The sequence below is a fragment of the Arvicola amphibius genome, chromosome 3 (assembly GCF_903992535.2).
Source record: "Arvicola amphibius chromosome 3, mArvAmp1.2, whole genome shotgun sequence".
NCBI lineage: Eukaryota > Metazoa > Chordata > Mammalia > Rodentia > Cricetidae > Arvicola > Arvicola amphibius.
The window spans coordinates 143,752,661-143,780,309 of record NC_052049.1 but is presented as its reverse complement, the minus strand read 5'-3'; the positions used below and the strand labels follow the sequence as shown (position 1 = coordinate 143,780,309).

Genomic DNA, 27,649 nt, shown 5'->3' with positions numbered 1-27,649 from the left:
AGCCCACAACCCAGTACTTCTTACCTACCCACTAACCAGCCCACAACCCAGTACTTCTTACCTACCAACTAACCAGCCCACGACCCAGTACTTCTTACCTACCCCTAACTAGCCCACGCTCCAGTACTTCTTACCTACCCACTAACTAGTCCATGCTCTTATACCTCTCACCTACCCACTAACCAGCCCACGCCCCTGGTACCTCTCATCTCCCGTTTCTGTGACTGCACGTGTTTTTCCACATCTATCTTCTGTGCCTGCAGCAGCTCTATCTCCTTCTCAAACTCAGAGATGGTCTAAATCAGAGCCATGAACAAACCAAGGGCAGAGAAAACAGCTGTTACACTTTCCATCAGACAAGGACACAGATGTCACAGAGCACATGGAGCCCAGCGGCCGCCATGCGGTTTCCTAGATGGAATCGTATCCTGCTCTCCTTACAGCCTCACAGCTTGCCCCGAAGCAGCTCAACTGCTCAAAATGGTGCTGTTTTCCACATCGACTTGGGGGCAGAAATTAGCTTCCCCATTGCAAAGGAAGAAAATGTTTACAAGTTTGCCATGAGGTGGGTGAGGGACAAGCTAAGGTGGACCAGGTACTAGAACCTGAACAGTAAGCCTGAAGAGGTGGAGGTGGGAGAAGACAAGGGTGACTTCCTTCCAAGGAAGCTTTCCTCTTCAACTAGGCTAGGAGGGGGAGCAACTGTGGAGGCTAGGCACCCTGGGAGGGCCTCTCGGGGAGAGTTTCCTACAAGCATTTCTGCTGGTCAAAAGATTGCACCCACTGCTGTTCACACTACAAGCTCAGCTCAACGAAGACCATGGGTTTGTGTCTTGTTACTGTTTGTTTTTGTTTTATTTATTTATTTATTATTATTAATATTTTTTTTTGTAGCTAAGCAGATAGAAACATTCTCAGGGATAGCAGAGGTGAAAAGCCCTCCTAGAATACTCTGGTCCTGAGTATTGATAGACCTCAGCTCCTGACTCCAAAGAGGAAGGGGATCAAACATAGACTCCTAACGGTCCTAACTGTCCTTGAGGTGAGTAAAAGCTGAGCCCCCATCAGATAGAAAAATGAATCTACCCTGAATTGAAGGCTTAATGACATGTTCCCGATCATGTGCCAAGTATATGGGAAGCTACGACCGTCCAGTCTGAAGCCTTGGTTCCCTTTGTGATTCTTTGCATATTTCAGGTAATGTTCACATTCACTTGCAATCTTCAGACACACAGAGCTTGTCAGTGATGGCTAAGATCTTTGTAAGCCAGACCTTAAGAGGCATCAGAAGTGAGTGACATCTACTGGCATCTCACTCCAAGTGCAGGCTCACAATTCCTCCAATTTAAGGTTAACCTGGAGAGATGGCTCAGAGGTTAAGAGCACTGGCCACTCTTCCAAAGGACCTGAGTTTAATTCTCAGCACCCACAGGGCAGCTCATAACAGTCTGTAACTCCAATTCCAGGGGATCCAATAACCCTCAGGCAAGAACACCAATGCACATAAAATAAAAATTGATAAATCATTTTAAAAAAAGATTCGCCAGTTGGTATGACACACAGCAAACACAGAATCGACTTCCCAGAATGGACAAGTCAAAGGAATATGATCATGTGATCCAGTCTCCTCCAAGTCCCCCGCATCAGGAGGCCAGTTGACAAGGGAGCCAGTAGACCACTGGTTAGTACAGAGAACTTACAGAAAAGGTGGACACTTTTCCTGGGAAACCCAGAGGCAATGCAGACCAGCAGTTCTGACAGGGGAAGCTCTTACAGAGCACACACAGCCGTCCACAGCCACACAGGACATCTGCAGAGCTTTCTAGCATGTGTTTTACGTGTTTAGCGGAAGCTCAACAGCTTTCTGACTTCATCTGAGAACAGGCTGCAGCCGGGCAAGGATGCTCTTCCTGCACTCTACATCCGCCAGAGGTCTGCATTCTAAAACAATGCATGCACTGAAGGATCAGAGGTCTGCATTCTAAAACAATGCATGCACTGAAGGATCAGAGGTCTGCATTCTAAAACAATGCATGCACTGAAGGATCAGAGGTCTGCATTCTAAAACAATGCATGCACTGAAGGATCAGAGGTCTGCATTCTAAAACAATGCATGCACTGAAGGATCAGAGGTCTGCATTCTAAAACAATGCATGCACCGAAGGGTCAGATGGATGTTACCATTAGCACCTGGGAGGCTGAGGCAGCAGCATCCTGAGTTCACGGACAGCCAGGGTGGCATATTGAGACCTCATTTCAAAATAAACAAATCCTCAGGGATGCATACGATTACGATTTCTAGTAAGGTCTCATTGTCCATGCACAGCTCACACCTTATTTATTGTTCCTTTTAAATTTTATTTTTCTTAAATTTCTATGAATATTTATGTATTTTATAAAATATAGATAAAGCCGGTATTTTATTTATTTTTTTAAAACTTTTTAAAGATTTATTTGTTATATATACAGTGTTCTGCCTGCACACCAGAAGAGGGCATCGTCTCTCATTATAGATGGTTGTAAGCCACTAGGTGGCTGCTGGGAACTGAACTTAGGACCTCTGGAAGAACAGCCAGTACCATTACCCTCTGTGCCATCTCTCCAACCCAGCTCTGGTATTTTAACGTTTGCTTAAGTAATGAAAATATTCTTCTATGTGATTTTTCCTGCTCAACTTGCAAATTTCATTTTTTAAACTTTTATTATAGATTGACAAAGTATAATCATATATATTTGTGGTGACAGAGTAAGGTTATGATTTATGAATACAATGTGGAAAATCAAGTCAAGATAACAAACATATAACTCTCTCAAAAATCTGCCAATTTTGCAGTTGAGAATATTGAAATTTATTCTCTTACCAAATTTAAGATGTTTAATACTCCATCATTAACTGTATTCACTGCTCTGGAATGGATTTCTGGAGACAGGGCCTCATCGTCTAGTCTGGCCTCTAGCTCCCTGTGCCCTGAGGAGGGCTTGCGCGTCCTCCTGGCTCTCCTGCCTCCATCTTCCCAGTGCTGGGATTACAGGAGTGCGCACTACACCTGAACTCCACTGACTGGGCGGCCGCTCCAGGCGTGGAGCATCTCTCGTGAATTTTCTGATAAAGTGGAAGATTATAACAATTTCACTTCTGTACAGGTATTCATAAGTTGATAGCATGATAAGTGATAAGGGCCCTCCTGAATTTATATTAAATTGGAAGTATTCTTTTAGTTAATCTGTTTAAATAACTGTATAAATACCACCTGACAGTGTTAGAAGCTGTGAGAAACATGGAATACAGTTTCAGACAGCGTTGTGTCTGGGACTGGACTTGGGGGGGACAGAGCACTGGGGTGCTGGGTACCGTCAGTCTGTATGGCTATGCCTGCTGTTTGATGTCTTGGGAACACAGAGATGCTCTGGCTGGGCTAGCAGCTGCTAGGGCCACACTCAGCCTACATCCGCCCTTTTCTACTTCACCCTCTCAGCTGCTCTGAGAAGCAAGCGCCCCGCTGTGACTCTGATTCTTACTTCCCCAAAGGATGTTCCCAAGCATCCTAAGCAAGCAGAGGCTACAGTGGGCACCTCCTGTAGGATGGGCACACCTTACTTAGCTAAAGGACTGGACCCTTGCTGCTGCTCCTGCCACCCAGGAATCCAGGATAACCTGACTACCAGCATATATATAGTACTGGCTACTCATCAAACACATAGCAAGGAACCTTCTCATTCTGCCTGAATCCATACGAAGGCCCCGTCATATACACAATGCTTCATCTGAGCTCTCTTCAAAATCCCTACCATGCCGATAATGGTATTCATAAATATCTTACCAAAAAGGACAGCCCACCTGAGCTGTCCCCAAACTGAACCCCAAATCTGAGACCTTTCCACTATCTCTGTGCACATCAAGGGCATCACCAGAGGACCCAAAAGCCAGCACACCCTACCTTTGCTTGCTCGGTCAGACGAGCCACCTCCCCTTTCAGGCTGTCAGAGGTGACCCGGCCCTCCTCCAGCTGATGATGGAGCTGTGTCCTCTCGTCCTTGAGGGCTTTAATTTCTTCTCTCAGAGATGCTATCTGTTTCTCATAGGCTTGCGTTTTCAGCTCAAAACTTTTTTCAAGAAGTCTAGACAACAAAAGAAGAAAAGATAAACTTAGATTTGTTTTTATAGTCTTTGAACAAAATATACAATATTCTGGAAATATGGAGAGGAGACACCTCCACGCCAAAGGAGGAGACAGCCTTCTGTGTAAAAGGGTCACTGAATTCAACAGGTGACGATGAACTAAGAAAACAACAGAAAGGAGTCATGTGACCTAGACCAAGTTTGTCTAGTCCACAGAGTCCAGTCAGAACTAAGGCAGCCCCAAGAGCTCTGTTAACTTCCTGCAGCCCTCACACTGCTGGGATGCTGCGAAACCTCGTACCCTGAACCTCGTACCCTGAACCTCGCACCCTGAACCTCGTACCCTGAACCTCGCACCCAGAACCTTGCACCAGGAGCTTCCCACCCGGAGCCTCCCACTGCTGGGGTGTCAACCCACACTCTTGACCGATTTGCTGTGTTAGCACCAAGGAAAAGACTCTGAGGAAGTCTTTATGGCTTCCTCAAAGTCTGGCTCCACAAAGATTTTTGTTTTATCTCCTTTTGTAGATATTAATAAATCTTTAAACTTTGTAACACCTCCCCCCGCCAAAAGCCAAACCCAATCCACTACAGTATTCTCAAGAGATCAGAAAACAAACAAAAAAGAAAACCCTGGAGCCTGAGGTACAACAAACCTCAGACCTGCAGCCTGAACGTGCTGGGTCTGTCATAGTTTGTGCCTCTAAGGATTGGGACAGGGCCAAGCATGCACAGGTAGATGACCAGGGACCAAATGGAGCTGCAAGGAGGGCTAAGAGTGTTGCTCACTTGACAGGCCAGCACAGCCTCACCCCAGGCAGACAGCAGGGTGCTCAGCTGTGCAGCTGGCTCCTCAGCCTTTGGGAGTCTCCTTACCCACCTCCTTACGGAGGCCATGGTTTTCTGCCAACTGCACAGCAAAGTGGAACTTCATCATCCAGGCTGCCCTGAGACTTTGTCTCCCAAGGAACACGACAAGAATATTCCAAATCTCCCATCATTCCATCATGTTCCCCACTTAGATCTAAAAATTACTGACTCCATCAGAGAAGGAAGGGGTCCAGACTGAAATCTCTGGGAGTTAGCAGATGGTTTATAATTGAGAAAAGAGGGCTGGTCCAACCCAAGGTCATGGGGACCAGTGAGGAAGAGTATGAACAACCCTAGACCATGGGCATCATTTGAGGCTGTACACTATAGAACTGGGCCCTTGAGACTAAAATCCCCACTTGTTAAAAAAAAAAATCCACACCCTGCATACCTGGATCTGGATTATGCTAGTTACAAGCTGAGAAGCAAAACAGAAAATAGAGAGCAAAGGGGGATGTAGCTGCTGGTGGAGGGCTTGCCTGGCAAGCACACGGCCCTAGGTTCCATTCCCTGCAATGTGGTGGTGCACAGCTGTAATCCCAGCATTGGGGAGGGAGAGGCAGAAGGGTCAGAGGTTCAAAGACATCCTTGGCTAATGGAGGAGGTTTGAGGCCAGCTAGTGATACATGAGACCATGCCAGAAAGGAAGAAAGGAAAAAAGGAAGGAAGGAAGGAAAGAAGGAAAGAAGAAAGGAAGGAAGGAAAGGAGGGAGGGAGGGAGGGAGGGAGGGAGGGAGGGAGGGAGGGGAAGAGGAGGACGGGAGAAAAAAGGAGAAAGACAGAGAAAGGGAGGCTAGCTGAGTGAGCAGGTGCTGGCTTTGAGGCCAGGGTCTCTTACAGTCTTTGCTGTTCCTCTTTTTGCACGTCATCAAACAGCTGCCTGGTGAGCTTGTCCATCTGTTCTGTGGACAGAGAACACTCTGAAACAAATCCGCCAAGACAACAAATCCGCCAAGACAACGTCTGAATTATCTCCCACTTCCCAAATCGCTGTGGAGGGTTCATTCAGCTGGGACTCAAGAGGACATGCGCACCCTCCATAACTAGATACGTAGGCGAGGGGGCTGTGCAACAACAGTTCTGTTAAAAGTATCCATCCAAACATGCTGCTGGTACCAAACAGGCAATTTTCCCACTACACTTCTTAGAACTTCAATATTCCTGTGGCAACCTTCACAGCAAGAAGTTAGAAAACCCCTGAAGCAGTGTAATAAAAAGCGTGCAGGGGGTGGGAGGTGTAAGGGGTGGGAGGTGGGGGAGTGAGCCCCTCCCTGCTCAGGATCCAGCGTATTTTTTGACCTCTCTGCTCTTAAGTGACTCAGTGGGCTCCAAGGCCCAGGCCACAGTCAGGGCGCACCTTCTTGCTGGAACTCCAGCTGCCTCACACCCCAGGCCTGGTGCCCTTTAGTCCACATGCTGGGCAGAATGTGTGCAAGGTCACAAGGTTCTTACACACTTACACACACTCATGTTCATAGACACTCTTAAATATACACTCAGCCACACATCTTCACATACACACTCATGAATACTCTTTCATACGCACACTCTTACACACACATCCACTGACACTCTTACACACGTACACATTCATGGATACTCTTAAACACACACACTCATATTTGTACACACTCACTCTTATCACACTTGTGTCCTCACACTTACATCCATACACTATTACACACTCTTATACACTTACACATGTTCATAATCTCATACTTCCTCACACTCATACAGAACTATACACTCTAAATGCATACATACTCCACACACTTGCACACTCATGAATACTCATAAACTCTGATGGGAAATCTTTGCCAATCAATTATCTTTAAGAGGTGGGACCAAGTTAGGGTGTGGCTTTCGGGAGGGGGGGAAATGGTGTGCGGCCCAGGTGCCCTCTCTCCGTGGAGCACCGCTGAGCTTGGACTTCTCGTTCCTGCTTTGTGAGTTTCCCCCTTATAATAAATAAAAATACTATTGTTTTATCTTTCAGTTAGCCTGGTTATTTCCTGACTCGAGCTAACTTCAACAAAACTCTTGCACATGCGCTCTCTCACAAGCTTGCACATATTATTGCACTCACACATATAATTGCACACTATTATACTCTCACTCATTCATACTCTTACATGCTCACACTCACACACAAATTCTCATATACATATATATATATATACACACTTTCACATACACTCTCTCACACACACAAACAACACAGTACGCACACGCATACAACACACTACACACATTCTTGTCCTTGGGCAAAACCGTGGGGCTGCTGACTATGAGGCGCAGACGGGTGAGCCAAGCGCCTTCTAAATGCACTTATTCCCTTGATGTGTGATGGGCGGAGTACAGAGCGGAGGCCCGGCTACACCCACCCTGCTGAATGACGCCCAGTGCTGGCTACCTTTCAGCTCCTCGGTCTTCTCTTGTAGAGTCAGCTCTGCTTGCTCTTTCTGTAACTCCAGTTCTGCATTGTGCTTCTGCAGCTTCGACAACCTCTAGTGAAAGGAAGGGGCATGAGGAGACCTTGGTGAAGTCTCTGCCACCAGCCCTTGGGATGAGCCCTGTGCTCTTCAATCACATGTGCTTGCTCGGCTTAGGCCAGAGTAACAACCGCATCAGCCACAGAATCAGAGGCCCAAGGGAACTTCAATCAGACACTGGTCCCACCCACCTCCCCAGCCATGACTGACGGCTGACACCTGGGAGAAAAGCCCAAGGCCAAGGACTGTCTCAGGCCTCTCCTGAGCTCTGGGTACCCAGGGCAGCTTATTAGTTAACTGTGGTAATAGCTGCTTAGGTCACAACACACACTAGCTTCCCATTTTCATACTGCTGTGGTGAAGGGAGGGGAGCAGGGCAGAATCCGTTACTTCAGCTTCTCTTGATGAGAGAGGCCTGTGGGGCTGGAAGTGTAGAGCCTGTGATGGTGACGGCCATGCCGGGCAGAGTCAGAAAGGACAGCAGTAGCATTGTGGGCACCCCGGGTACCAGGTCACAGGGAGGGCAAAGGGAAACCCCCTGGGTGCCCATGGCTACGAATGTGGGAACTTCAAGCCTTTGGAAGGCACAGGAGAATGGATGGTAATGAAAGAGACTCGGTTAGAATATGCTAGATTCACCTGCTCATACCTGTGTGGGGCCCACGGTGGGCACTGACTAAATTATTTCCCTGGAAAACGTTACCCTTAAATCTTTTTCTTGCCCCCCCCCCCTTTGTCATTTCTATTTTAAATACAAGGAAGCTACAGTTCAGAGGGTCGGTGACTTGGCCAAGCTGCACATTGGCCAGCAGCAAAGTCATGATATGAATTTAGGATGTTGGGATTTCTCACTCGACCACACAGATAAACTCTTTCCCAGGTTCTGCAGCGCAGGTCAGAGACGGGTGCCTCCAGGGCCCATACAAGTGGACAAGGGCCGGAGCAGAGGGAAGAAGGAAGCAGTCAGCAGTGTCCCTTGGGCCTTGTGTCCACTTGTAAAGGAGGACAGGGAGAGCAGCTGGTCCCTTCCCTAAGCACACGATTCCCCCACGAGTCCAGGCCCCTGGGCTCCCTCTGTCAGGGCTGTGAAGTCCCTGCTTTATTGCGGCACGAACAACATTTGCCTCCTCTGCAGAGACGGGAGTGTGGACTCCCCACATGGGACCCTTCTGACCTCTTCCACGGTGTCCCTGTATCTCCTGCCCTTCTCTTCATAGCTGTGTCGGTGGGTGGCCGCTCGTTCCAGCTCTGCTTCCAGCTTCTGAATCTTTTCCAGGTCACCAGCCCGCAGAGCAGCCAGGCTGGTCAGTTTCTCCACCAGTCCATGGTTCTCTCTGCTCTGAAGAAAGACTCGGTGTCAGGGGTTTGTCCAGAGCGAAGCAGCCGCTACATTCATGCCTCACGCAGCACCGTGGTGTCTATTGACCACAGTCGCGTTTACCACAAGTGACATTTGTTAGCCTCTTCCCACAGAGCTGAGTGAGGCGGAGTCTTTCTGAACTGGTGATGAATGTCATGGGCGGTCCACCTGCTTCTGGGACTCCGCAACAATTTTAATACCAGAGGCTAAATTGTGTTTACCTCAAAAATCACATGCTGAGCCGGGCGGCGGTGGCGCACGCCTTTAATCCCAGCACTCGGGAGGCAGAGGCAGGCGGATCTCTGTGAGTTCGAGACCAGCCTGGTCTACAAGAGCTAGTTCCAGGACAGGCTCCAAAGCCACCGAGAAACCCTGTCTCGAAAAACCAAAAAAAAAAAATAAAAAAAAAAAAATCACATGCTGTACTTTTATCCATGGACCTGAGTTAAGACTATTTGGGGGGGGGGGGGGGAAGGACTTCTAAAGAGGGAATTTGGGTATCTCTGAAGACCATGGGGTGGGCAACACAGACAGCACACTCCACGGGTCAGCACAGATGGGCAGGCAGTAGAGGGCTGGGGAAGTGGCTCCAGGATTAAAATGCTTGCCTCCAAAGTTAAAGTGCTAGGGTTTGGGTTCCCAGAATCCGTAAAAATAATGTCAGGTGATTATGGGGGCCTGCTTGTGACTCTAGTCTTGGAAGGTAGAAACAGGATTCCTAAAAAAAAAAAAAAAAAAAAAAAAAAAATTGGCTAGTAAGTACCACTAGCCATGTGGGCAAGTTCTGGGTTTGACTGACAGCCCTTGGTTCAAAAAGAATAAGGCAGAGAGTGATCAAACATGCACACACATGTACATTTACACATATGGACATACAAACACATACACACACGTGCGCAAATGTGCACACACACACGTGCGTGCGTGCCTACCTGATCCTCCAGCTTCTTTTGCAAACGCTGGACCCTGTAAGTCAGTTGAATGTTGAGCACGAACCTGCGGATGCTCTGGAATCTACGCCGGGCCAGCCATGCCCGCGCGTACTTCTGAAGGATCACAGCCTTGTGCTCCTGCAGCAACTGGAGAAGGAGCCTTGTGAGATGTCAGCCAGACCTCCTGTTTCTCTCTCCAGGTCCATTATTCCAGAGACTCAGCCCAGAACATCCACAGTTCAGGGCAGGAGTCTCCCATCACCAACCCACTAAGCCCTTCATCCCAGACTTCTGAAGCAACCTGTCAGGGCAGTGCGGATGCCTCTCTCACTGGAACCCCTGCACTGAGGAAGGCACGGTCAGGAACAGCAGCCTGAGGCTACTCCGTACCTTCCGGTACTGCCTCCTGGCCAGGAAGCCGCGTGTGTAGGCCTGGATGGTGATGGTGGCCACGCGGATCAGCTGGTACAGGTTGCGGACCAGGTACCCTCGGCAATGCTTCTGGAGGATGATGGCTGCCCAGGCCTCTTTCAAAGCCGTGGCAGTGATGGCCTTCCTTGGGTGAAGAGATGGCAGTGTGAGTGGGTGGCCAGAGCTTCACCCTTCACTGTGAATCACGAGTGTGGGCAGCACCTTTCAGTGAGGGGAGTCTCAGGTATGTCTCTACCATTAAGTGGTTTATCCTGATGCAACTTCAGGCCTGTCTGTGCTTACCCTGACCTCAGTGTGGGTCACTCGGTCATGGAGGGGCCACGTGGGATCTCCTCAAGCTGGTTAATCCACGGGCATGGTGTGGGAGGTCCTTCTGTCTCTGTGTTGCTTTTATTGGTTAATGAATAAAGAAACTGCTTTGAGCGTATGGCAGGGAAGAACAGAACTAGGAGGGGAAAGTTAGGCTGTATGCTGGGAGAAAGAAGGGTGGAGTCAGAGAGAAGCCATGGAGCCACTGCCAGAGTCAGACAAGCCAAAACTTTGCCGGTAAGCCATTGTCATGTGGAGACACACAGATTAATGGAGATAGGTTAAGTTAATCTGTAAGAGTTAGCCAATAAGAAGCTCGAGCTAAGCCGGGCAGTGGTGGCGCACGCCTTTAATCCCAGCACTCGGGAGGCAGAGGCAGGCGGATCTCTGTGAGTTCGAGACCAGCCTGGTCTACAAGAGCTAGTTCCAGGACAGGCTCCAAAGCTACAGAGAAACCCTGTCTCGAAAAACAAAAACAAAAAAACAAAAAAAAAAACCAAAAAAAAAACAAAACAACAAAAAAAAGAAGCTCGAGCTAATGGGCCAAGCAGTGATTTAAATAATACAGTTTCTGTGTGATTATTTCAGGGTTAAGCGGCCAGGAACCAACAAGCAGCCTCCTCCAACATAGGCACACATGTACATAAGTGCACAGCCCGCACCCAGACTATGAGGATGACAGTGTCCTGAAACCCCACTTGCTCATGTATCCATTCATGAAGAGCTGGGTTGGGAGTTGCCGATCTGGAGTTGGCAGACTACGAGCAAAGGTCACATCTGCTGAGATCATCAAGCCTCGGTGGACACATCTGTGACTGCTCTAACCCACACTGCTGACAGCAGCTGCTGTAGTTGTAGCTGCCCTTCAGTGAGTCCCCCCAGAGTTCATAAGGTGGACACCTGGCCCTAGTTGTGATGTAAGGGGTAGTCTGGCGGAAGGTAGGTCACTGGAGATGGGGCCTCTGAATGGCTCACTATGAGTCAGAGCTAAGGGGAGTAGGTTTTTATCCCTTTTATTTTAGAATTTATTTTGTTTCTGTGTATGTGTGTGTGTGTGAGTGTGATACAGATGCACAGGTGTGTGCCCATGCCCAGCTGTTCCCATATGGTGCTTGGATACACTATATGGATAACTTAATTATTATTCTCTGCAGGAAATACCATCTCTCCAGCCCTTATTTATGGAGAGACAGGGTGTTGCTATAAAATCTTGAATGGCCTTGTACTCATAATGCAGCTGAGTCTGGCCTCAAACCCACGGCATTCTCCTGACTCAGTGTCCTGAGTGCTGGGATTATGGGACATACCGCCACACTTAATAGAGCGGGTTTATATAGAGGGAGCTCCATGAACTTGGCCCCTTTCCCACGTGGCTCTTTCTGCCTACTTTCTCTGTTGCACTGTGTCACAGCAATGGAAGCCATTATCAGAGGCCAAAACAATTTGTACTCCAAAAGTATAAGCTGAACAACCCTTAAAGTATCAAGCCTCGGGCCCTTTCTTACAGCAACGGATAATAGACTCATGCATCTGCTTTCAGGCTATGACAGCAGAAGTTGCATCAGAGGTCATTATTAAGTCTGGAGTGTAGCCCCAGCCCCTGGCATCCATCCCAGGCCCCTGTTCTGGGAGTTGCATTAGTCTGGACTCCAAATCCCAGCATGCTACTCCCACAGGGTATTTAAGTGGGCTCCCAGAAGAGAAACACATGGTTCCGGGTTTGTATGTACTCCCTACTTTCCTGTCTCGCCACCATGCACTCGGCCACTCGAGAGCACCGTATTTAATAAAATGATGGGCATTTTAATTTGGTTTGATCTGACCTAATTGGATTTCTTTGTGCCAGCAGAGCCACCTGTCTTAGGATTTTTTTTCCTAACAGTCATGAACTGTTAAAGTCTCAAATAGTTGTTAACTGGCTCTATACAGGAAAGTTTGTTAACATCAGCCTAAAGGTCTGGAGGTGAACACAGGCTCTTCCCTTCAGAACGTATAAGCCCATGGAGGAGGATTTGGGAATGGCCAAGAAATGTAAGTAAAACAACTATATAATCCCTGTATTAGATCATATGAAAAAGAACAGTCATCCTGCCTGGGAAGAGACAGCGCACAGGACAGGTCCTTCTCCTATCCAGGCTCATGGTCACTGGTGGGGACCCCCACCCATACCTGTGTCCAAGGAGCAAGAGAAAGGTTCTTGTCCTCAGCTGCCCCTCCTCCTGGGCACATCAGCAGCGACTGCCCTATGATCTAGCTGCTTTCTATGGATCCAGCATGCCCCACTGTTGACCTGGAAGTAATTGGTATGACCCAGTGCCACCTTCCTTATCCACTTACCTCACTGTTTGCTGACCCCGGAAATACTGCTGGATTGTCAGGGCAGCTTGTCTCTCTCGGAGGAACTTCCTCCTCTGCAGCCAGCCCCGCACATGCTTTTGAATCACAATACAACTCTGCCTCAGTTTATCCAAGCGGAGTTTCTCTAAATAAGCCACTTGTCCCGCTCTGAAAAAAATTTTGGTTCTACCAAACTGGTACTGGTTAGAATCCTGGAAGACAGGAAAGATATTTGACAATGAGAGTTAAATGATTTTCAAACCATTCGTATGGCTTTGGCATAAGGCAGAAAAACCAGAGTCACAATCTAGAAACTTCTACTTTGAGGTGCGTATTGTTTTCTGTCTTGGCTTTGGGTTCACGACCTATCCCACTTCCTGGCTGTCGTGGCTTGCCATCTCTTTTCCACCCTAACATAGCTCAGCAATAACCTCAATTCACACTGAGTGACACTAACGCTCTGCTTGGTTACTACCTCATCTGCCCATGTCCTGTGACCCAGGTCCATGGAGGATGATATTGGATCATGAGAGATGAGGCAGAGGGAGATGGCAGTGGAATTCAGTGTTTGGATCCCTAAAGGCAATGTCCGCTCCTAAGGGATCTTGCCACAGTGAGCATGGCCGCTGCTGTCTCACTAGCACGTGAAGGGACACATTTGAGAGGCACACTGTTGGAACGAGCCCGAGACCGACCTGGATGAACCTGTGCAGAGCTATCTTGCACACCTCCTTCTTATCACCGCGGGAAAGCTCCTGCTGGGTCATAAGGATGCCGTAGCGGCTGTAGAACTCGAGGTATGTCCACCTGCAAAGTCAGAGAGAACTGGGCAGGCGTACCATGGAGGAGGCTCTTCATGCAGTGGACTGTGATACCCCCACCCCCACGGGGAAGGTGGTAGAGCCTGCTCTGGTGACCCTCCCCTGTGTCAATGCCAAAAGCTCCCAGCATGTGTGCCTTCTATATGAATGGATTCAACCAACCCTCCGGCCCTCCGGCCCTCCTCAGCTCCTGTCCTGACAAGGCAACTGGGACCATCACCAGCACCACAGATGGGATCCTGGGTGCTTCTGAGATACCCACAGCACCTTTGCCACAGTTCGAACATTACATGTTTCCCAAAAGCTCGGGTGTGGAAGACTAGGTCCTTAACACATGGTTTGGAGGTGAGGCTCTCAAAAGAGATTGGATCCTGAGAGTTCTGGCCTGATTAATGGATTAACCCATGGATGGGGTCTATTGGAGGGCATGGAAACCAGAAAGGACATGGGACTAATTTGGAGGAAGTAACTCACTATGGGCACAGCTTTGTCCCTGAACCCCTCGTGTCCCTCTCTCTGCCTCCTGTCTACAGTGAGGTGAGCCACTGTGGTCTGCATGTGCCCCTTGCCATGATGCTGTGCCCAGAAACAACAAAGGCAAATGGCCATGGACCAAAACCTTTGAAACCACGAGCCAAAATAACCCTGCCTCCCTTGTTTCCTGGGGCATTCTGTCCCAGTGACGAGAAATGGGAATTTCTCCCCGGCCTTCCTCCAGGACGATGCACCTGATAAAATGTAAACCATGTGGAAAATTCTGCCACTATCCCCTCGGTTCTCAGCAAACACCTCAATGAGGGGGTAACTATTAGGTCCAAAGTGAACCCCCCAAAATGCAGGGCCTCTGATAGTGTCTTAGGGTGTCATTCAGATGACAGCCTAGGCCAGCACAGCCTGGACTCTGATTGGGTAAACAGAAGGGCTGCTATTGAGTAAACAAAAACCTAAACAGCCTTCCTCAGAAATCTTGTGAAGCAGGTTTCTGTTTGTCAGGAAAAAACCATGGCTTCCTTTATCTGTTCTCTACAGGCAACCAACTCTGGCAAAGGGCATCCAGGTCCTGTTTAACCCAAACAAGTCTGCAACAGGTCAAAATCCCCACCCTAATCTTCAGGCTAGACCCATGCTAACCCCAGGCTATACCTACCACACCCCACCTCCCCTGTACCTCTCCTCTACCTGCCCCCATAAAATTGACAGGGATTTTCCCACTGTCCTGTTCTATACATACACACACACACACACACACACACACACACACACAGAGGCACACATGCACGCACACACGTGTGCATACACACCACACACCAGTTTGAGTCCCCCAACAAACTTTCTACCAATGGTATGGTCCTGTTTGATGGCTTAGCTGTGCTCTTGCTCACAACAACCTACCTGGAAGGGTAGCTCTGGGCACTGATGCGAATTGTTTCTAAAACGCCACAGGCTCGCAGCTGCTGGACGATTCGTTTGGAGTCAAACCTTGAAGCAATTTTACAATGGGTTCAGGCCTTACAGGCACTGAACATCCCAGAACATGTGCGGCTGGGAGGCCTGGACTTCAGGATCCTGGACAGCAGGGTTCAGCCTGGTTGCCCCTTCACCCTCAACTCACCCTGCAGAGCTACAGAAATATCTACAGAATGTTCTGGAACAGCCTTGATGTGAAACAGTCTAGAAGCTGGGGGTGTAGGTAGGTGTGGGAAGGAGCTCTGACTGAGGGAGGTCGGGGCGGGGGAGGCCACCTCGTGGGGGGGGGAAACTCCCGGATTGAACTTCAGTTCAATCAGGACAACCAGATAAAAAGAGATGCATGCATCGAATGAAGGAATGCCCTTTACAAAACACCCTACAGTGGCTTACTTAGGACATAGGGCAACACTGTCGGGACCCACGGATGCTCTTAGCACCTCCACTGACAGCCCACTCTAAGGGCTCCTCCTTTAGCTCCAATAGGCAAAAAGGACTTCCTGATCTACAGTCATTGGCTAGGGGCTTTTACTCCAGGACCCCTAAGAACACATCTCATGTCTCATGCTACATATCAGGGTGCCTCTGAACCTCACCCCATTCCCTCACATGCACAGATGCCCCCTTATACAAGCAGAGGGGCGTGGGTCCCAGTGTCTGATGAGACAATGATTTCAAACTCAGCCCTGGAGTTTAGGTGGTTTAACCAGAGAAGTCCTGCTAGCATAGAAAAGGAAACACTGTTTAAATCATTAAGGAACTCAGAAATAGTGTAAAGTTCATGAGGGATCTCAGCAAACTCCAAAATCACGGTCATTTGAGTGTGAAAAGGCTGCCACAGGCTCAGGTCTTTGAACACTTGGTCCCCAGCTGTAGCCTGTTTGGGAAGGTCATGGAATCTTTACAGGCAGGAACTTTGCTGGAGGGAGCTTGTGGGTGGGGGAGTACTTAGAGAGTTTATATCCTTGGCCCATTTCCAGTTGCTCTCTCTGCTCCCGGCGTGTGAACAGAGCCGTGAGATCTCATCTTCTTGCTCTGGTTGCCTATCGCCATGCCTCCTTCACCATTTGGGGGTCTCTCTGGGGAACCCTTAGCTCAAATGAACTCTTCCTTCCTTAAGCTGCCACTGGTCATGGTAGGAAGCTGCTTTTGTAGGGCTTGATGAGAATACTTACTCAAAGGGCAACTTGCCATCATTTGGCTTGATGCACCGGACATAGTGGGGTGTGGTGGCATTGAGGGTCTCCATGAGCAAGGACAGAGAGCTGCGGAACTAGGAAGCAGGGCCAGAGGTCAGAGGTCGCTCTGTGATGATTTAATACTTAGATCAAGACAAATGAAGCTGATCAGTAAGAGGTCATTTTAGGGCCGGAGTTAAGAGTACTTGAGGCTCTATTGGAGGACCTGAGTTTTGTTCCCAGCAGCCCCATTGGGTGGTTCCCAGATGCCTGTAACTCTAACTCCATGAGACCTAACACCCTGTTCTGGCTTCTGTGAGTACCTGGGTACACTGCCCTCCCCGCAACACACCCTGACCAGGTCCCCTGAAGCAGAGAACTAATGAACCATATGACCATGCACAGGTCGGGAAGGGCGCTGGGATGCGCTGAATTGGAGTTGGGAGTTTAACAGATGGATTGGAAGAAGCCTCGTGTTGGTGGCCAGGCCTGGACTGTGGGTCCCACAGGTGTCTGACTCCCCAGAGTCTGGGCCTACTAGCAACCAGCTCCCACCTCGCTCCCATGTACCTTGCTCCCCACTGTGGTCCGGAAGTGCTTGCTGTTTGGCTTGACGACCTGCTTTGCAGATTTAACTGTGATCATTGCCCCAAAGGGAGAAGATGCAACAGGGGTTTCTTGGAAAAAGGTGGCGCAGAGATGAAACTGTAAGGAACAGAGAGGGATTTAATGTCCCCAGGTGCTGACTAACAGTCTTCACCAGCACTGACCAAATTCACAATCATACCGGCCATCTAAATGAGAGGGTCCAGAGTGATAGCCCCAGCTACCTCCACAGCCAGGGCTCCATTGACTATATAGAGCCTCCTTGCTGGTGACATCCATGGCTTCCTTCCTGGGACTGGGAGAGAGGGGGCAGCTGTGCAACTGTCTGCATGCACGCACTACTCCAGCTGACAGAAGAGACATCTATTCCCCCGCTGAGCTCCTTGGCTCAGCTAGACTTTTCTCAGTCCATTTACCCTCCCTGCAGATCCAAACCCTACCCCAGAATCAAGGCTGTGACAGTGTCTTCCAGCCACACCCAGCTCACAATGCTGAACCCACACCCCTACATCCATGTTTATATGTAGATGTGTTCTTGAATATTGTGTGTTTATGTGTGTGAAGGTGCATGCATGCAAGAATAGACATGCGTACGGAAGCCAAAGGACAACCTTAGGCTTGGAGCTTACCCAAGTCTGAATATGGGAAGACCAGAAAACCCATTTCCATCTCTGGGTTACATATATGTGTATACCACTGTCCCCGGCTGTTTTTACATGGGTTCTGGGGGCTCAGACTCAGGTTCTTATTATTGCATGGCAAGCACTTACTGTGTTAGCTTCTCAGACCCTTTTATGTTTTGAGGCAGGGTCTAACTACATAGCCCAGGCTGACCTAGACCTTGTTATTAATGTATAGCCCAGGCTGGCCTTTGTCCTGTCTCTGTTCTCTCCTCTCTATTTGCTCTTCTTTTGAGGAGTCCATAGTCCTCTGTGCGTCCCCACCTGTTAGCTCAGGAGACAGAGCCACTGTGCTTCTACAAGACATCTTCTAGACAAGACCTGGGGTAAGCCTGGGGCTGAGTAAATAACCAGCAAATTAAGACTAATTCTGTCACAAGATGCAGTCCGTGCCAACACTGAATGCTCTTCTGGGAGACACTCTGATGAGTGTGGCCGTCCCCAGCTGGTATTTGTTTATGATCACCAGTGCAAGTGCCTGGGCTCATTTAGGAAACTGTCAAAAGCCGTGAGCATTCTAAACAGTGGATTGGATCTTCTAGAAGAGGGAAATAAATATAGATCACATTATTAGAAATCAAAGGCCTATCTATGAAATACCTTCTACTCAAGGTTTCATAAGGAAATGTTTGAGTGGGAAGAAATGGCTGCAGTCATTCATATGGAGATAGTGTTTATCACACAGAGCAGTGGATTTGAGGACCTCCTGCCCCAGGCCACACTTCCTTCTGCCATCTCCACAGTTAGTTTGGTTTTCTTTCTTTTGGTGTGTGTGTGTGTGTGTGTGTGTGTGTGTGTGTGTGTGTGTGATGTTGGGTGCATTCTTCAGTCATCCTTTGGCTTATATTTTGGGACAAGATCTCTCTCTGAACCAGGAACTTACCAACATGGCTGTTCTGGCTGGTTAGCTAGCTCCAGAGATCTGCCTGTCTGCCTGCCTCCCGAGTGCTGGAAGTGGCTTTTCTGACATGGGTGCTGAGGATCAAACCTAAGTCCTTGCTTGTGAAGCAGGCATTTTACTGACTGATAGCTCCTTGTTTTTGGTTTTCTTTGAATGCTGTGGGTACCTCACACTGCTTGTTTTTGTGCTAAGAGATATGGCTTCCTCTAGACTATGGAAGCCCCTGGAAAAACTTATTCATCAGGCACATTCACTGCTCTGTGCCCAGAAGTGAGAATGGGGCCTTACCCATCCCTTTGTGTAAATGAAGGAGTCAAATGTGAGGTGTGCTTTCCCAAGCCGCTGTGTTTGCTGTTCTCCTTCTGTCATCTGCATGATGACCACATGTATACAATCTGCAATGCTTTCAGATACAAAATGTGTAGAGGCCGGGTTATACAGGTCATATCCCTACATTGTATGGCAGTCAAAATTCTGAGCCACCTGGCAGGGCACAATTTGCACCTTCCACACAGAAGGTGGTCACCTACTCTTTGATAGTGAGACAACCTGATGCCATCCGAAGCAAGTGGTCAGGACATGCTAATGTCATTCTTCCCCTTCTATTGTCATTTAGGAAGTCGCCTAGGGAAGAAGTGTTTTTCAGTCTACGTGACAGAGCAGGCATAGTTGTGGACGTGATCTAAGTCATTCTCCCTGCTACCTAGGAAACAGAATGCTAATGAACTTCCCCCTCAGTTTACCTTTTGATATAAAAGCTGTTTGGATAATAAAAGTGGGTTATCTTCAGGTTTTGAACCCTGAGCCTCCCTCCTGTTATTGCCATGTGAACTGTGCCTCAATTATTCCCACACCACCACTCTGGTAGGAGAAATAATTTAGGTCTGGGTTGGTCCCGGGCCCCGACAAAAATGGACTTTACCTCCATCTCTAAAACACATATAAGGTGGTATGTCTATATCCAGTCATGAAAAAAAAATTAAATAAAAACCAGCTGCAAGCGGCTGTGACCTTCTCTCTTCAATCCCACCCTCGAATCAGCGACACCTCTGGGGTCCCTGCCGACCTTGCTTGCTCTGAGGATTTCAACCAGCATGTCATAGACAGTGTCTCGGTTCTTCTCCAGGAAGCCTTCACACTGGTACTCCACCTGTGAAGTGAGAGGCCGGTCACCCCAGAGGCCAGCATGTGCTGTAGCATTGAGCTACACTCCAGGCCCCCTTTGTGTGTGTGTGTGGCGTGCACACACGCACATGTTGTAAGGTCTCAGGCAGCGCATATATCCAGAAATGAGCTCAATCTGGACTATAGAAGGATTTCTAGTGGTTAGACGAAAGCCAGAATTCCTCAGGAATTTGTGAAACATGTTCTGTCTCCTAAAAGGAGCAATTTCTCTTGCTTCTGGCAGAAGGGACACATGGCTCCATTGATCTATGGCAGCTATCAGCATGTCAAACCTCATGTTAGCCTCCAGGCTCCTTCGATCTTACTCACAAGTATTTGTAATCCCATGCTAGCATCCTGACCCTTTCCCCTTCATCCCACACCCCCAGGCCTGCTCCAGCTCGCGGGCTTCCCTCCCCCAGCTTTTCTCTACTATCCCATCTCGCTGTTCTCTTGTTATCTCCACTACTCTCTCCTGCTATTCTCCCTTTTCTTGAAGTTATCTCAGGCCATGTCCTGTCTGTTCTGGACTCTGCCAGATGCCCCAAGCCCCAGAGATCAATCTGTCCCTAATTCCCCAGGGATGATGGGATTACAGCTATGTGTCACGTGAGTGATATTCTCTCTCTCTCTCTCTCTCTCTCTCTCTCTCTCTCTCTTGTTCTCTCTCTCTCTCTCCCTCCCTCCCTCCCTTCCTTTCTTCTTCCTTCCTTTCTTCCTTTCTTCTTTCTTCTCTTTCTCTCTTTCTCTCCCTCCTTCCCTCCCTCTCTCCCTCCCTCCCTCCCTCTTTCTTTCTTTCTTTCTTTCTTTCTTTCTTTCTTTCTTTCTTTCTTTCTTTCCAAGGGTTCAGGAGGAGGTTGAACTTGTAGGGTGAGCTTGTAGGGCGAGCACTTTACTAACGTATCTCCCCAATTCCCCTCAGTGGAATCCAGCCCCACCAGAGAAGTCCTGTCCTGGACGCGGCGCACTGGTCTTTGTACCTTGTCAGCGAAGTGCTGGATGATGAAAGATGTGTTTGACATTCTAGGCTTTTCGAATAAAGGGTTCTTGTTGACAAAATTGTTGTACAGCTTTTGAAGCCAGTTTTCATCAGTTCCGTGAGGCAACTGGAAGAGAAGGCAAAGACAAATTCTAGTAAAGAAACGAGATGAAAAATGGCTAGCGGGAGGAAAGAGGCGGATGGGAGGGGCTGTCTGCTGCCTCAGGGAGCCCCTCCAAGGCAGAGGCCCTTCTTCCTCTGAGCAGTTCTAAGTATTCATCTGCCTTTGACCTTAATCTTTATAGATATCTAACTTTTATTATGGACAGATAATAATTGTGGTAATATATGAAATATTTATCGCAATATTTAAATGGCTATGCCAGTGTCCCTTTAGACGGGAAGCGGTCATGGCATGACTTAGGACTTGAGTATTACAGAATAGGCAATATTTTATTCCTCTTCTCACAGAAGGCTCACAGCTCAAGTCTGACTCCACTCTGAGTGACAGGAAAGACAGCACCAGGTGTATGTCTTCCCTACCCCATCTCAAGGAAAACAGAGTTTGGTTTTTCTGCCTTCAGAACCAAGATTCAGCTAAGCTCCTTGAAAAACTTGTTTTTAATGCTGACATTTAAACACTACTGGGTAAATTCAACCCACACAGAGTGAATTCAATACCCCATCGTGTCTCAATGACTTCCAGGTCACCTTAGGAAACACTTTAGTACTTACAAATACTCAGAGTCTACCTTGGCCTCTATACCATAGAACATTCCAGAATACTGGCAGCATGGATGCAAGAGCTGGTTTACAGGTGGAACTGGGAAAAATGTTTAGGAAGAGTCATGAAACCACGTATTCCAGGAAGGAACCACTAAGAAGTCCTCACTACTGTGTATAAAAATGACAACATGATGAATCCAAGGTACGGTTGAGGTGAGGGTTTTTAATGGTAGATCTGAGGGGGAGTACAGCCAGAGGCCTCTGGAGGAGTCCAGAGCAGGGAGAGAGAGTCGACTGAACACAGTCAGCAGACTGAACTGGGCCATGGTGGGGGGAGAGGGCATGGCCAAAATGGCAGGGTTATGTGGGAATGAGAAGCTGAGGGGAAGGGCAGCACATGAGCTGAAGAAGTTTAGGGAAGAGGACAGGAGGAGACAGCTGTGAGGAGCCACAGGTACTGAGGGAGCCTGGAGGCCAGGGTGCGGATTGGCACGCTGACAGGCACCACAGTTAGCCACTTCTTTTGAACCCAGCATATTACATCATTATTTTTAGGCCAATAAATCTTTAGGGGAGAAATGGCTGCTCAAGTGTCATAAGTGAGCCCCATTCACACTCTCCTGGGGATTATCTGTTCTTGGGGCACATGCTGGGGTGGCCCACCTTTAGGTTGCTCCTCCCCAAGGGGTAAAATAACAAGACAACTTCTAGAGATTCTCTGGAATCAGATGGTGTTGACTTTTGGCTCCCTCTCCCAGTGACTCACAAGAACCAGGAAGAAGGAAGCTTTGTAACTGTTGTTAGCAGTTAGCACAGGGTGGAGTAGTCAGTCACTGCCTGCCCGTACATCTGTCTGGACATTGGCCTCAAAGACGCCTGCTCACTAGGTGTTGCCCTATGGATTGTGTGTGAGACCTTGGTAGGTCTTGAACTCAGGACAAATGGCAACCGAGATGCTTATTTATCACATCAAAGCGGACTCTGGCTGCCAGTCTCCCTTAGTCCCTACTCACTAGTACCTGTGACAGGGTCATCCTGGCTGGTTGACCCTGACCGTTACCCTCAACCTCTCCAGCTCCTGAGCTTCATTGCCCTTCCCCCAGTAGCTTTCTCCTATATAACCCAGCCATTTTGTTGCATGCCCTGCCTCTCGGTCCTCGGCTCCCTCCTCACCCCACTCTCTCTTCTTTTCTCCTCTCTTGACCCCCTCTCTACCTCTCCTCCCATGGCCCAGTTCGGTCTGGACCCTTCCAGATGCCTCTGGCTGCTCTCTCTGTCATATTTACAATAAACCTTCTCCACCGTGCCTAGGAGTATCATGTTCTCATTGGTTTTCATTCACACTCAAGCACATGCATGAGCTAAGGGTGTGTGTGTTGGGAGGGGGGGTCCTAGGCCCCAGGATTCCGGGTCCACTTTAGTATCTCAGAGTTACCATCCGACCGAATGGGTAAGATGTCCCGACTTTACAGGGATGGCTCCAAGAAGCCCACTGTGGTGTGTGCGTGAAGCCAGCTACTTTGAAAGTTACCAAGCATTCTTCATCCAGTAACTCCAAAATGCCCATTTTTGCTTCAATGAGGTCAATAACAGGTTGATTGTCATAGAAGTCTATCAGAGTCCAAGGGATGTCTTCCTTCATGTATTCTTCTTGCTCAAGTTTAAAGACATGCTGGAGATCCCAAAGATAAATCGAAATTAAATATCATCAAAGAGTGTATATGAAGGGCAGGATCAAGCCTGAGAGACGCAGAGATCTGACTTGTGGTCAGGAAGACCCTGGAACACGGGCCCGCCCCTTCCCAGTGATAGGGTCATCGAGCCTCTCTCATGAGTCTGCCTGTCACACTGAAACATGGACCACCATGTGTCACCACAGCTCCCTGAGTCCTTTTTGCTGTGGCTGTGGGCTACTGGGGCTCTCTGGGGACAGAACCAGCCTCCTTAGTCTGGAGCAGCTCAGCCAGGGCAAGGCAGCCGTGGAGCACACTGGCTATGCAGCCAGTGTGCAAATCCTAAAGTAGCATCCAGGGTGTCCAGGAGGCTTCCCTGGGACCTGGCTCAGGTTCCTCCTGGAGGATGAAGGAACCAGGTGACAGATGGGGAGGAAAACTTCACAAGCTGGCTCAAAAAAAGAAGCTGAGGGAGGCTGGAGAGATGGCTCAGCGGTTAAGAGCATTGACTGCTCTTCCAGAGGTCCTGAGTTCAATTCCCAGCAACCACATGGTGGCTTACAACCATCTGTAACGGGGTCTGGTGCCCTCTTCTGGCCTGCAGGCATACACACAGACAGAATATTGTACACAAAATAAAGGAAGGAAGGAAGGAAGGAAGGAAGGAAGGAAGGAAGGAAGGAAGGAAGGAAGGAAGAAGAAAGAAAGAAAGAAAGAAAGAAAGAAAGAAAGAAAGAAAGAAAGAAAGAAAGAAAGAAAAGCTGAGGATGGATGGATGGGGATGCAGTTTCAAGATGCAACCACAAGGTGGCACAGGAACTCCCTGTATCACTCATCTCTCTGGCCGCCCATGCATGCAGCCATGAGTCAGGAATCAGAACTGCCTCTTGCTGACCCGGGGAAACCAAAGCGCTACCTACCAGGTTAAACTGCTGCTGCAGCTTTTCATTAGCGTAATTGATGCAGAACTGTTCAAAGCTGTTGACATCAAAGGTCTCAAAACTGAAACACAGTTGGTTGAACAAATTAAAATAAAAGCAGGCACCAGACCTAGATGTTCATTAGAGTTTAGTAGTCTAATGATTCTGAACGTTAAACTTAGCAGTTTAACAATAGCTTTAAGACGCTATGCTGTCGGCAAGTTTAAACTACTTCAAAGCAGCTGGTCCCTAATAAAATGGCAGCCAGTTGATGAACTACCCTTTCCCCACCCTGGTTGTTCCCTGGAAGGAATCTGACTGTACATGATTCACTTCCCCAAGCCAGGTATTACAGTAGGCCTGTCACACTTGACATATCGTTTAATCCATACACCATGGGCGTCAGCACTACGGACCTTGCTCTACAGAATGGGAAATCACTCAGGTAGTGGTGCCTGAGCTTTCAGTAAGAGGACACTTCTCTAACCATCCATCGAGGGGACAGGCAGGACAATTCTGCCTTCCCAAGGCTGGCTTTCAGAGTTCCTGGAACAAAACTCTGAGGTCACTTAACAACCCAGCCCAGCAGGAAGCCACACACATCCCCCCCCCCCACCTTGTTTTCAGGCTTTAATGGCTGTTTCCAGGGTTACCTGGGAGTTGTAAACTCAAGAGCCTGGAGCTGCCAGGCAGGAGGCAGCAACAGTGACTGGCTGGTTACCGCCCAGCAGTGAGCCAGCCCCTCAGGTCCTGTGATAAACAGGATAGTCTTAAGGAACAGCCTCTCTTAGCTCTTGCCAGCTGTGGCCACGCCTGAATCCAGGCCACTGAGCTGATCCCAAGAGCTGCAGCAGCGGACACTTGGCTATGGTGTACACTAAGTCCTCCCCCTGGCCAGGCGAATGCCCTGCTGGGAGGAAGCCAGAAGTAACGCCTGCCTTTGCCTGCCCTGCCTCCCTTTGCTCTCACCCTGCCTCAGCGGGAGGATTAATGTGACTTCTTGTTACACGTGAGGGTCAGAGTACAAGGGGATGCAGCAAACGGTGCCTTATCCTCCACCCTCCCTGCCCTCTGCAACACACACAGACACACAGAGACATACACACAGACAAACACACACACACAGACATACAGATACACAAATACATAACTGCACAGACACACAGACACACACAGACACACACACACAGACACACAGATACACAGATACATAACTGCACAGACACATAGGCACACACAGACACACACACAAACACACAGACACACACAGACACACACAGACACAAAGAGACATACACACAGACAAACACACACAGACACAGTCACAGACACACACAGAGACACACACAGACACACACACACAAACACACAGACAGACATACAGAGACATACACACAAACACACACACAGATACATCCCAGCACAGACACACAGACACCTCCTCACACACACACACACCTCTATTCCTCACAGAAGTCACCCTGACTCCTTCCTTGCCTCCTTCACCCGTAAAATGAGGTCACAGAGGGCAAGGACCTTTCTTTCATTACATTGTGCCTGCAAGAACTCATTTGTTAGATAGAAGTATAAAATAAGGGGCTAGGAAGATGGCTCTACAGGTAACACCGTGTACTGTCCTTGCAGGGGAAGAGAGTTCAGCCCCCAGTACCCATGTTGGGTGGCTCACAACCACCTGTTAGCTCCATGCCCGGGGATCTGACGCCCCCTTCTGGACTCTATGGTCATCAGCACTCATACATGCACCAACCTACATGTAGACACACACACACACACACACGCATAATTATAAAATAAATCTTTATAAAAATGCAGAAATGTACTCCTAAAGTAAAAAGTCTGTTGTTTTTAAAGACAAGTTCAAGAAAATACAACAATCACTTCCCACCTCAATGTAAGAATTTTAAATCAGGCTACTAATTCTTTCTAATTATCTTCAATTCCCCCCCCCCCCCCCGTTGCTCAGATAGGGTAAATAATTTAGTAGTCTATCCCAGCAGTGTATTAGTGCTTTCAAACTGTTGCTTTGTTTTAACTGTGAGCCATGAGTAGTCACTGAAGATCTATATTAAACAGTAACTCCCCTTAGTAACAGGCATAGGAACAGCTGGCTTTCTACCCGGGTGAAGGTTCAAGGACAGAGCACTGTCTCTCGTCCCTCCACTCCTTCTCTCTGTGGTCAGCAGCAGAAGTGTGAAGGCTCAGGCCCTTCCCTTTGGGTAGGGAAGAGCCCCCAGTTGGTGGAAACCACAATGCCTTCCATGGGACCAATCTTCCAGTGTTCCTCTAAGAAGTCAGGTGTGGTCCTGGGAGAGTAGCAGAAACTGGGACCTGAGCAGCCAGCTGCTTGCTAGCAACAGGAAAGCTCCTTGGGTCCCTCTGCAGCACTTCCCACCCTGCTTCCTATAAGCACCTTCGGCAGGGGCTTCAGGATTCAGGAAAGCAGGATGGGGCAGAGAGAAGGATGAGACCAAACTCCAAAGTGGCCCAAACATTGTGTTGTTTGAAGAAGGGGTGGGGCGGTTGGAGTAGAAGGGGTGGGATGAGCCAGAGCTCTTATCACCAAGGGAAGGACGGGAATGTAGGTGTGTAAGGGCAGGAGACAGGCGTCCAGGCAGACTGGGAGGATGCCAGCCTACCCTAACCTACATGTCCCTGGGGTGTTAGAGAGGTACTCCAGGACTCTGCAACTCGTTGGTCTGTAGGGGATGGAAGTAGACCACACCCTCCTGCCAAAAAACCCAACCATGAACAGTTTAATTTTCCAAGCCTTGGTTGTTTCATCTCTCAAGTGGGGGTGTGGTGTGGTATGTCTTTCTGTACACTGTGAATATGTGTTGCTCTCATTGTTTGATAAATAAAGCTGCTTTGACCTATGACAAGGCAGGATAGAGCCAGGTGGGAAGTCCAAGCAGAGATACAGGAGAAGAAGGTGGAGCCTGGGAGTCACCAAAATAGCAACATGCCAGCAGACTGGTAACACCACGGCAATATGGTAATACTTAGATAAATCAAAATGGGTTAATTTAAAAGTAAGAGCTGGCTAATAATAAGCCTGAGCTATCAGTCAAACATTTATAATTAAGCCTCTGAGTGATTATTTGGAAATGACTGTGGGACTGGGCAGGATGAAAAGCCTCCCATTACATGAGGCTCTCGAATTACCATAGGGCCCAAGAAAGCTTAAAAAAGGATTCTAGAACACATAAACAGAGCCAAAAACAGCTTCCTAGTTGTGCCTCTATTGCAGGTCATGGTACAGAGATGCCAAGGCATATAGACTTGAGTATAACATGGTGGATTCTTGCCATGGTACACAGAGGTGTCTCTGGGTGGTACAGCATGCAGTGTGGTGGATTTAGCTTTTGCTCATACAGACAAAAAAGGCTAAAAGATAAGCAGAGCCAGGCGGTGGTGGCGCACGCCTTTAATCCCAGCACTCGGGAGGCAGAGGCAGGCGGATCTCTGAGTTCGAGGCCAGCCTGGTCTACAAGAGCTAGTTCCAGGACAGGCTCTAGAAACTACAGGGAAACCCTGTCTCAAAAAACCAAAAAAACCAAAAAAAAAAAAAGATAAGCAGTAAAAGAGATCCAGACATAAGAACCTCTAAACAGGTTCCAGTGTGTTTTACAATGTGCACAGGCTTAAGAAAGAAAGAAAACAG

The 27,649-nt window shown here is 48.5% G+C and overlaps 1 protein-coding gene across 1 annotated transcript in view; it reads right to left on the bottom strand.

Moving 5' to 3' along the window:
* The window catches only part of Myo5c (myosin VC), a 76,753-nt gene that overhangs the window by 19,669 nt on the left and 29,435 nt on the right, over positions 1–27,649 (bottom strand). The window contains exons 11-26 of the mRNA XM_038322744.1: positions 23,968–24,049; positions 22,906–23,046; positions 20,650–20,775; positions 19,572–19,655; positions 16,889–17,023; positions 16,316–16,413; positions 15,066–15,152; positions 13,548–13,659; positions 12,853–13,064; positions 10,165–10,330; positions 9,775–9,921; positions 8,657–8,821; positions 7,404–7,497; positions 5,829–5,892; positions 3,939–4,119; positions 203–296 (exon numbers count right to left, since the gene is read on the bottom strand). Of these exons, the coding sequence (XP_038178672.1) occupies positions 203–296; positions 3,939–4,119; positions 5,829–5,892; positions 7,404–7,497; positions 8,657–8,821; positions 9,775–9,921; positions 10,165–10,330; positions 12,853–13,064; positions 13,548–13,659; positions 15,066–15,152; positions 16,316–16,413; positions 16,889–17,023; positions 19,572–19,655; positions 20,650–20,775; positions 22,906–23,046; positions 23,968–24,049 (1,988 nt within the window). The remainder of the gene's footprint in view (positions 1–202; positions 297–3,938; positions 4,120–5,828; positions 5,893–7,403; positions 7,498–8,656; positions 8,822–9,774; positions 9,922–10,164; positions 10,331–12,852; positions 13,065–13,547; positions 13,660–15,065; positions 15,153–16,315; positions 16,414–16,888; positions 17,024–19,571; positions 19,656–20,649; positions 20,776–22,905; positions 23,047–23,967; positions 24,050–27,649) is intronic.